At 42.5% G+C, this 10,813-nt stretch overlaps 1 protein-coding gene across 4 annotated transcripts in view; it reads right to left on the bottom strand.

Annotated features, from left to right (window-relative positions):
* Positions 1-10,617, bottom strand: part of esyt2b (extended synaptotagmin-like protein 2b) — a 51,084-nt gene extending 40,467 nt beyond the window's left edge. For 3 of the 4 annotated variants that reach the window (XM_084048261.1, XM_084048260.1, XM_084048258.1), the window contains exons 1-3: positions 9,711-10,617; positions 2,027-2,068; positions 151-285 (exon numbers count right to left, since the gene is read on the bottom strand). In XM_084048261.1, the coding sequence (XP_083904387.1) occupies positions 151-285; positions 2,027-2,068; positions 9,711-10,187 (654 nt within the window). In that variant the 5' untranslated portion in view covers positions 10,188-10,617. Of the gene's footprint in view, positions 1-150; positions 286-2,026; positions 2,069-9,051; positions 9,093-9,710 lie in introns of all 4 variants that reach the window. The other variant, XM_084048259.1, reaches the window with a different exon arrangement.
* Between the last annotated feature and the right edge of the window lie 196 nt (positions 10,618-10,813).

Genomic DNA, 10,813 nt, shown 5'->3' on the forward strand with positions numbered 1-10,813 from the left:
AAACAAAAAAATATCCATGAATTCAAGGCTTCATGGGGTGTGTAATTGATAGAAAATAAGTAATTGTTTGGGTGACCTATTCCTTTACGCGGTTAACAATGTTGAGCTCCTCAAAGCACCACAGGAGCGTTATTATTAGGAGACACTCACTTTGTCTCCCATGTCAATCTTGCTGAAGCAGAAGGTACTGAGGTGAGCGTTGGAGGCCTTCACCGCTGGCTCAATGGTGTCATGGAACAGCTTCTCCACAAACTGGCAGATGTATGGCCACATCTGCCTCACCGTCTGAGAGGCCACGGGGAGAGGAGAGGAGGAGAGAGGAGAAGAAGAGAAGAGCAGAGAAGAGAAGAGAAGAGAAGAGAAGAGAAGAGAAGAGAAGAGAAGAGAAGAGAAGAGAAGAGAAGAGAAGAGAAGAGAAGAGAAGAGAAGAGAAGAGAAGAGAAGAGAAGAGAAGAGAAGAGAAGAGAAGAGAAGAGAGCGGAGGAGAGGAGAATGGTGTCAGTGCTGACTGTGCTGACATCGACTCATCAAGTGTTTTACTTAAGTAAAAGTATAAATACTGCAATGTAGAAGTACTCCGTTACAAGTAAAAGTCCGTAATTAAAAATTTACTTGAGTAAAAGTACAAAAGTATTGGTATCAAAATGTACTTAAAGTACCAAAAGTAAACGTACTAAATGTTTGAAAATAGCCTATGTATTAAATAGGGCTAAAGGGATTAATGTATGTTTTATAATATCATCATTTATATCTGCAAAGTAACTAGCAACTAGTTTTCAAATAATTGTAATGGAGTAAAAGTACAATATTTGCCTCTGAGATGTAGTGGAGTAGAAGTAAAAGTACTGGAAATTGGAAATACTCAAGTAAAGTACAAATACCTCAAAATTGTACTTAATTACAGTACTAAGTAAATGTACTTAGTTACTTTCCACCACTGTCTGGCACAATGGCAGAGTTTTGGAACCATTGAATCACGTTGACAGGCAGCTTGTCTTCCATGTAGCATATTTATGTCACCCTTCATGTCTACCTTTCCTGACAAAATCACAGCCTCTTCCCATAAATATTCCTCTTCTCCTTAACATAAATCATTTAAAAATCCCTTCCATCTCTCTCCTCGGCTCGTCTTTTTTTCCCTCCTACACAGTAAAATCTTGAGTGTTCATTTAACTCTGAAGGTCCTTACACACCGGGGCGATTTTTTCGTGCGAATAATGCGTTTTTTTTTTAAACCTTATAAAGTCAATGGCTCCGTACATGGAGCGAAAAAGCGAAGCGAAAAAGCGTCTTTTAATTATTCGGAACGAGTCCGAATTTTGCGTATATTCGCTATATTCGCCGGTATGTAAGGACCTTGAGAGTTCAAAGATGTACAGTACCACTTCTCCATCCTACTACATGAATGTTGTAGGCCAGGGTATACTAAATCATTTGTAACATTTATGTCCATGGCACCATGGCTCTAGCCGTCGCATGCCATTATATTATTTTATTCTTGTCATGTTGGTGATTTGAGGGGAATTTAAACTAGTTTTAAATCGTGCTGGATAAAGTAGCATGATTCATGAGATACTTCTCATTGTCACTCCATACCTCTGCAGCTACTACCTAAACACTGCCTTTCTTAAGCCATTCTTTCCTACACTTAACATCACTTAAACAAGACATATGAATGACATATGAAATCAAATCTTACAAAATATCACTATATCAAGGACCCAGTCAGTCAAATACATCTAGCTGGGAGTCCCACCGCTGAAATTTTTATTCGGCAAGGGAAACGTTAGCTAGCTTGTGGCAGTCTGTGTACTAATGAATATTTTAAAATTTTACGTTCAGGTTTGCTGCCGTAGGGATTTGGAAGACTTTTAATGTGATGTATGTGTACAGTGCCGTGAGCAGTGAGCACAGCACACTAATAGGGAGGCAGAGACAGGCTGTCCTCACATCTTATCTATCGCAATGTCAAAGGAGCGCTTCCCTGCCTCCGCTCACAGAAAATTATTACTATTTTAAAATTTACCTTGTTCAGCCACTCCACTCTTTCCACATCGGGGAACTGTACCTGCAATAGAACAGACAGAACAGATGATCTCTATGCAGGTTTTAATTGGGCCTGCAAGCACAGTCAATCACATGTTCAACTCTGTAAAGTGTAAAATCTGGCCCATCTGGGTGAATTTGTATATTTTACAGTGTAAAATGTACACAGTTAAATGAACACTGAGGAATGTACCCCTTATACAACTTTAAACGTGACATTTCAAGTGCAGATGTCCAGTATTCAGAAACCCTGGAACCTCAACAGGACAAAACAAGACGGCGTCGAACAATGTCATGGCTTCCCTGTGGATCTCTGATGTCACGTTGAATACATCATTGATGTCAGTCTTGCCCAAATAAGGAAGGATGATGGGACGGTAGATCTGAGATTTTTTTTAAACAAATAATATTATATTTGTAAAATATTCATGCATTTCCCTCCTTGGCCTACTAGTAGATCAAGAAATTTGGCACTGATCTGTCCAGCGGTTTGCAAGAATAATAGACGCAGACAGATAGACAGGGCTCGCCCCCTAGGTGCTATGCGGTAAAACAAAACGGTAGCGTAATTTTTCTTCCAATACCAATTAGTTCAAGTCCTAAAGAGAAGAAACATCTCTTTTTAAGTAGGTAGTTTCCAAAACCCAAGAGAACCCTCTATTTTGTGTCACAGATCAATATCATGAATAGATAGTTAGTTGGCTGCTGAATCAATTTGGGAAATAGCTTGTCTGAGTGATATCAAAGGCTATAAAATATACAGAACCTATTGCTTCATCTGAGCAACAACAGGCCTAAAGGATTAAGCAATTTCACACAATAAAACAGATTGGTTTAAGATGTATTCCACGGATGTCAAACTTTGTTGCTATGTTTATGTATATTAGATTACCCTGTTTAGGAATAGGATGCAAATAATTGCCTGGAAACCTGGGAGCCTAATGTTGTAAAATCTGAATATGGAACACATTTCAAAGGTTTTACAGGCGTTCAAGGAAGTAAAGTATAAATGAATAAATAAACAAACAAATCTCACATCACGTTAAATGACTAACTGCACCAGGTCTAAACTGTGGTTTGCCTGAAGTCTACACAGACCACCATAAAGCAAGTTAAGTATCACAGGCTTTAGAGTTTTAGCATCAGCAATTATAAGCAGAGGAGAGCCCAGGCTTATAGTGCACACACACACACACACACACACACACACACACACACACACACACACACACACACACACACACACACACACACACACACACACACACACACACACACACACACACACACACACACACACACACACACACACACACGCACTCACACGCATACGCACGCGTGCCCCACACGCGCGCCCCACACACGCACACACAAAAACAGATAAGGAATTCCTTAGACACACAATCTCGCTAAAAGGGGAGTCAGTGTTTTCTTAACCTAACTAACCCAAACTAATGGCTCTCTCTAGCCGGAGATCTGGGGAGACAGCATTTTCTGCAGCAGCTCGAGGGAACACCACCAGCCCTCATGCTAATAATGTAGGTAGGAGAAAGTGCTGATGCAGCACTAAGAGTGGCAAAGCAGGATGGGAGAAGCACGGATAGAGGGAAGACACAGGATGTAGGGCTGTGGCCTAAAAGTACAGTAAGTGTGACAGATTGAGGTCTGGCGCTTTTATACAAGGTGAAACTGGCTGAGTTATGTAACTGTGACCCACAAAAAAAGTGGAAAGTCCCAAAAAGGCAAAGATCCAAGATGACTGAGAAGGGAAGCCACTGTACAATGCTAACAACATTTAATATAGTTTCAAAATGTCGTCTCTATCGGGTGGAAACAGTTACTTTTCAGGATTCAAATAAAAAAATAGCTAAAGTAACAGATGGACATGCTCAAAACGCGTCGCTTCGCGCCGCGTTTCGAGCTTGCAGATCTGCTACTTTTGATGCTTTTGTGTGACGCTGTAGTATGATCAAGTAGGGCATTAATTTACAAAAAGAATAAAATGGAGATAAGAGGTTTCTGCCCGACAGCAACGGTATGCATCCTTTAGCGTTTTCCAGGCTTGCAAATAACACACAAAAGGCTAAATATAAACATGCAGACTACTTGGCAACGCGATTCGACTCGAGTCACAAAGCCTTCCTCAGGCAGCAATGAAATTGCCAGGAACTCACAGCGATTTGCCGCACTGTTAAACCTGACATACTGACTGGGCCCATTCAGACAAAGTAGAAGCAGTCTGCAGCAGTCACAACGGATCAATTGCTCTTTCAACTAAACAGATGTTACTGTTGTGAATGAAGTTAATTACTACTCAGTGCTGGCCCAGTCTCAGTTAGTGTGAATCTGGAAAGCTTTTTATGTGTTTTTACACATAAAATCATAATTAAGCTGTGCCAATTTATTGCACTAAAATGTATTCTCATTCTTTGTTACCGAACAAATTGCTCTGTATATGTACCTGTTTTATGGTGTATTGAGTACTAGTGTGTGTGTGTGTGTGTGTGTGTGTGTGTGTGTGGTGTTTTGTGATTGTTGCGTGTGTGTGTGTGTGTGTGTGTGTGTGTGTGTGTGTGTGTGTGTGTGTGTGTGTGTGTGTGTGTGTGTGTGTGTGTGTGTATGTGTGTGTGTGTGTGTGTGTGTGTGTGTGTGTGTGTGTGTGTGTGTGTGTGTGTGTGTGTGTGTGTGTGTGTGTGTGTGTGTGTGTGTGTGTGTGTGTGTGTGTGCGCGAAACATGTTGAAGAATGCATTACAAATTAAATTAATAATAAAATCATGATTAACTTATTAAGATGCTTCTTGGATTCAAGGTGTTATAATTATTATAATAATATTTCATTAGATTATTTCAAATAAACACAAAAGCATGTGGTCAATATCTGAAAGGTAAAAACATGATAATCTCCCATTAAAACCTGAAAAATCACATTCCTGAACAGTGAACACAGAAGACACGTTATCTCAGCACCAGTTTATTTCTGTATTCTCTTGCAACGGAAGGGTTTTCAGCATGACTGTCACGCAAATACGTATCAGCTCCGTTATGTAACTATGCACCTATCATAAGTCACTGAAAAACTGCATCTTTTCAAAGGTTGGTAATGGATATGGTCACACACCAATACAAAATGTACTTACAGTAACAGGTTGTGTTTCTCAAACAATAGATAGGCCTGCTTGTTTACGTCTGCTACTGTTATGTCTCACAGGACCTACATTATACAGTACAGGACAGGCACAGACTATTACTTGTGGCCTATTAGGTATAGCTACGGCTCTATGTGGCAAATGACTCACCCAGCCAGGGAAATGAACTGGAACCAAAAATACAGTTTAGTAATATGAGAAGCTGGGTTCTAACTTCAGGATTTTGGTTACTAAGCCGGAATGGCCTGCAAAATCGATGCCAACTTTATCACCACCTAAATCTTGATGGTGGAAAAAAAACAGACACCAGCTCAATTTTAAATCTATAAATGGTCTGCATTTAATCTTCATAAAACTATCCCCACTCGTGCAGTATTTACTCAGCCTTAACATTATTAAAGATCAGCCCTATTACTCACTGTAGTTCCATGGAGATAACACAATACTTTCTCCGTCTCTCTGTCAATTATTACCAAATACAGAACAACTGCTGTATTTGGTAAAACCTGTAAAACCTGTAATTTAGCTGACGCATTCTTCCTTCAATCTCCACAACACAAGACTAGAGCCGGACCAATGCCAGATTTTTGAGTCCAATGCCAATCCCAAATTTGGAGATTCCTAGACCTAGCTGACCACCGATTACCGATGGAATCATTTTAGAGGTATTAAAAAGGTCCTTAAATTGTCACTTTAGAAATATGCAGATACTGATATTCAATTAAAAAAATACCAAATAATTACTAAGTTAAGCCCTATTCCTAGCTCACACCTTGAGCTTGCAGATCCGCAATTTCTTAACATTTTTTAAACTCAAAATCTTTCGATTTTGCCTATAGTATACTGATATGCTCAAAATAAGGATACCAGGTTGAAAGTGGTTAAGAATTCAGACACATGGGCAGCATAATTGCTGATACCGATGTCGTCAAAAAGGTCAAATTGAGGCCAATATATCAGCCAAACTCGCTACTTGTGTGTTTGAAAACACGAACACAGTAAGCACAATTCAAGCCGGGATGTGTTCTCATCTATGGTCTAACTCAGTGGTTTTCAAACTGTGGGTCGACCCAGGGGGGTCCCCAAATGATTTTGAGGGATCCCCAGATGATTTGCTTAATGTGCAACATTGTTTTCTCACTCAACAGTAAACAAACCAACATAAAAGTATAAGTGTATACAGGGTATTCACACAATTCTAAAGTGACAATTTCTGACAATTCTATAAAACTAAAATTACTGCATCAAAAGTAATCAACAAACTATGCTATAGATTTCTCAAACATTGGCCAAATTGTGAAATATTACCTAAGAAAGAGGCAAAAATGGTGAAATAGCCAATCTACATGCTCACAACGCACAACGCAGGTGTGGTTACATCTTGGATGTAATTTGAATCCTGAAAAGTAACTGTGTCCACCCGAGAGAGACGATATTTTGAAACTAATTCATATTAAATGTTGTTAGCATTGTACAGTGGTTTCTCTCCTCAGTCATCTTGGACCTTTGCTTTTTTGGGACTTTCCACTTTTTTGAGTGTAGCAGCCTTACGATTACATAACACAGCCTCTTTCACCTTGTATAAAAGCACAAGGCCTCAATCTGTCACACTTACTTCTTGAGGTTTAGGCTACAGTCCTACTGTACATCCTGTGTCTTCCCTCTGCGGCTATTTTCACAATATTTATCTGTGGAACCAAGTAAGTAAAAAGAAATGTAATGCCTCAACTCCTACAATTCCAAGTGCTTGTCAGGGTGGGGGTGGGGGGTCTCCAGTTCAAATGTGATATTTTTTTGGGTGGGTCGCAGTCTGAAAAGTTTGATAACCACTGTTCTAACTAGTACTGCCTTTCATGTGTTATCTGGGATGCTTTTTCCTCTCCTTCTAAACCGGGCTGCCCTGCCTTCTCTTTTAATAGCCACCACAACACACAGCCAGTCTCAGTCTGGTGTCAGCAGAATCAGCTTTTCTCACTGTGTGTTTCGGAACAGCCATAAATAAGTCATCAGAGATCATCATCACAGGGTCGATCCGTGTGCTGACTGGACTCTGCGATGATGTAACCGAGTGAGGTATTAATGGTGTGTCGCTGTGGCTGCAGAGACGCGCACTCCCTCCGGAGAGGACAGAAGCTTTCAGATAATTAAGTAGCTGGACTTGATGATGTCTCTACGACTATGTCAGCTCTGTCCATATGGGTTCGGGTCTGATTGTGTTGCAGGAGGAGACGCCTAAGAATGAATCAACCAGATGAAGCCTTGGCAACTGCTGAATGGGAAGAAAACCTCACATTTAACCCATATAGCATCACGCGGGTGTCGCGGGTTCGAGTCCCGGCCTTTGCTGCGTGTCACTCCCCATCTCTCTCTCCCCATTTCCTGTCAACCAACTATACTATCAATAAAGGCATAAAAAGCCCAAAAAGACATCTTTAAAAAAATAAAAAAAGATGATTGGTTTGTGCACAAGTACGTTCATTTAGCCTGTTTGCCAGTCACAAAACAGTTCACCCATTTAGCTGATAATCCATCATCTGTTGCTCTTAAGTGGCATCATTTCTCCCTGGTGACACAACTCCACTCCTTCCAGGCAGCAGTCAACAATATTGTTAAGGGACTCCGCCTGTCTCTGTGGTGTTTCTTGTAAACCCTTTCAGCAACCAGAAACCAATACGAGAGTGTTTGGGCGTATAATTGCGAGGCAATCACATCGGGGTATAAAAACTGAGAGCTGCCATTGTTTTTACACCCTGTGTTTCCTCCACATTAACAGAATGGCATCTCATCTACTTTGACAGTGAATTACCACGAGGATGATGTATTTGCTGAGAGCGGTATGGCGATGAATCCTGAAATAAAGAACAGACCAAGATATATTGTGCTCTTTCTTCTTGGAATATCTTTGGCTTGTTCTACAGACAGATGATCATCCCTTGTGGTCTATTTACAGCGTACTGTCAAGTAGCCTAAATTAGGTCTTTCCTCAACTTGATGTCCAGGTAAGTTCTATTTTGTGCTCTGATTGCATCGTCTGGAACCAAGTACAACCCCACTTATCTTAACAGGAGAGATAACGGGGTGTTTACATCTTCCACTTATAGAGTGCGTTGATATGGCACACGTGTGATGATGGCGGCTCTGGGTCTTAAAATAACAGTAGGGCCTGTGGCCGTGGGCATGTCTCCTTTCAACCATGGTGTCTGGTTTACTATTGTGACATACTGAATTTAGACCAGGGGGGCTCAATGGTAATGTCACCGCTGAGGGACAGCTGCCTGATCACAGCTTCACGGCTCAACGCCGCTCCCCCATCTCCTGTCAGCTGATTGTTGTTCCAGGAAACTCACAAATAAGCTTCACACAAACAACTCATGCGTTGATAGAGAGGTGAGATATTTGTCTCTCAAAGGTACTGAAATCACTTAAATGTCAGCGGGCCACAGCTTATAGCAGGGGTCTTCAACAAGGGGGTCCGGGACCCCTAGGGGGACAGGGGGTCCTCAGTTACTACAGGGGGGGCCGCCAAATCTTTGAGTGATAGGAGCTTTTTTTATTTTTTTTCTTACATTAATGACTTGAACCCTAGAATCCCTATTCTAAGGGGAACATTCGCTGAAAATAGCAGATCTACAAGCTCACAACGTCTCGCAGAAAATAAAGAGGTTTGGCGAGTGCAAGTTTTCTAAGTATTGAGGGTTGAGGATTGAGGGTAAGTGGTTAACTGTCTAAAGATACACATTAACATGAATTCAACACAAGCTACAAGTGGGGGCCCCTGCTTCATCTCTCTGTCAGCTAAGGGGTCCTTGGCCTGAAAAACATTTCATTTGAAGACCCCTGGCTGGCTTATAGTCTTACCCATGCTGGTAGATCAGAGGATGTGACAGTGTCTTCAGCATCTCTTAAAGTCTTACACATGTTGGTAGATTAGAGTAGTGGTTCTCAAACTTTTTCATGTCAAGGACCCCCAAATTGACACTTATTAGCCCACGGACCCCCATTTGAAAAGATAAGCCAGGGACCCCATAATAGAAGATTTTTGCGGCTTTCTAGCAGTGATTTTCAACCATTTTAATTTCAAGGACCCTCAGTTTGACATGCATTAGGCTACGGACCCCCATTTAATCGCATGTATGTCTCTGGGACCCAAATTCATATTGTACAATCAATGTTAATTTAACTCTGAGAGTGTACAAATTTAACGGGTCCATTTGGTTCCATTTGTACACTCTCAGAGTTACAGACCCATAAGGGTCCATTTGGTCCCTGTCCACCATTTAGCTGGGGACCCCCTGGAACCCCCTCAAGTACCCCTGGGGGTCCTCGGACCCCACTTTGAGAACCAATGCTCTAGTCTAGTTAGTTACCCATGCTGGTAGATCAGAGGATGTGACAGACAGTTGACACTTCTCTCCTCATCCTCCTGCTGCTGTTCAAAGAAAGGGTTAGGGTTATGGTAGGGTTAAGGTCAGGGATGACCCCTGGCCACAGCTTGTTATAGTCTTATAGTCTCTTACCCATGCTGGCAGATCAGAGGATGTGACAGCACCGTGCTGGACACTGCTCTCCTCCTGTTGCTCAAAGAAAGCCAGGGCTCTGCTCAGGCGGCTGCTCTTCCCTCCAGTGTTCCTCCGCCACCAGAACCAGATGGCCAGTCCAATCAGCAGCCAGCTGAAGCTCCATTCAAAGTAGCCCAGCGCGTAGATGGGGAAGATGAACACGAAGCTCTTGGCGAACTGGACCCACGTCTGGGTCAGCTCACCGGCCGAGGACAGCGACTCCCTGTCCGGCGGCGCCGGCGCGTCATGATGGGAAATGTCCCCCTCCTGTCCGGGTGCTGATGATGATGAGGGATGGTTAAAGTTGGCGTCGGTGTTGCTATGAACAGCACTCGGCAAGTTGTTATTATTATGTCCATTTTCCTTGGGTGCCATAGAGCTCGCATTGCTCCGGGAATGGGCTCCGCGCACAGCCGTCATCCTGTCTCTGGACATGTCTTGCCGCACAGCTGCTGTGTGTGGCTCGGGTCTGTATTTAGTTCAAATGCGCATATGTAGCAGAGTGGCTCACAGCCTCAGCCTGGTGACCTAAAAATCCAATATCTCCCCCAGTAGAACAAAAGAAAATCACTATAGTTTTTAACTATAAAATGATGGCTTTCCACGCGGGAGACCCGGGTTCGGATCCCGGGCGTTACACATACATACAGGAGGTTCCCATGTGCGCGTCCAGTAGGCTGCTATACTCACGTTAATTCCCCCGTACACCAGCCCATCGCCTTTAGAATGATCGTCCGCATCAACTATGTTTCATCTCGGCGACTAAATCGTTGGGAAAACATTGTATACAAAAAAGAGAAAAATGTGTTTAACGGCAGAGAAACCCACGGTCCCACACCAGTGACTTCTGCTCCAGCAGCGTGCGCTACAGTGACAGCCTGGGAATGAGGCACTCTCTCTCTCTCTCTCTCTCTCTCTCTCCAGACGCACTCCACCGACTCTCTAGTGCAGTGGTTCCCAAACAGTGGGTCGGTACCCAAGTTTGGGTCGTGGAGCAATTTGTATGGGTCGCAAGTAAATATCCCCTACATACAACAACTACATACAAATGTATTTATTTT

Source organism: Gymnoscopelus microlampas (genome assembly GCF_963454915.1).
Source record: "Gymnoscopelus microlampas genome assembly, chromosome: 22".
NCBI classification, from domain to species: domain Eukaryota; kingdom Metazoa; phylum Chordata; class Actinopteri; order Myctophiformes; family Myctophidae; genus Gymnoscopelus; species Gymnoscopelus microlampas.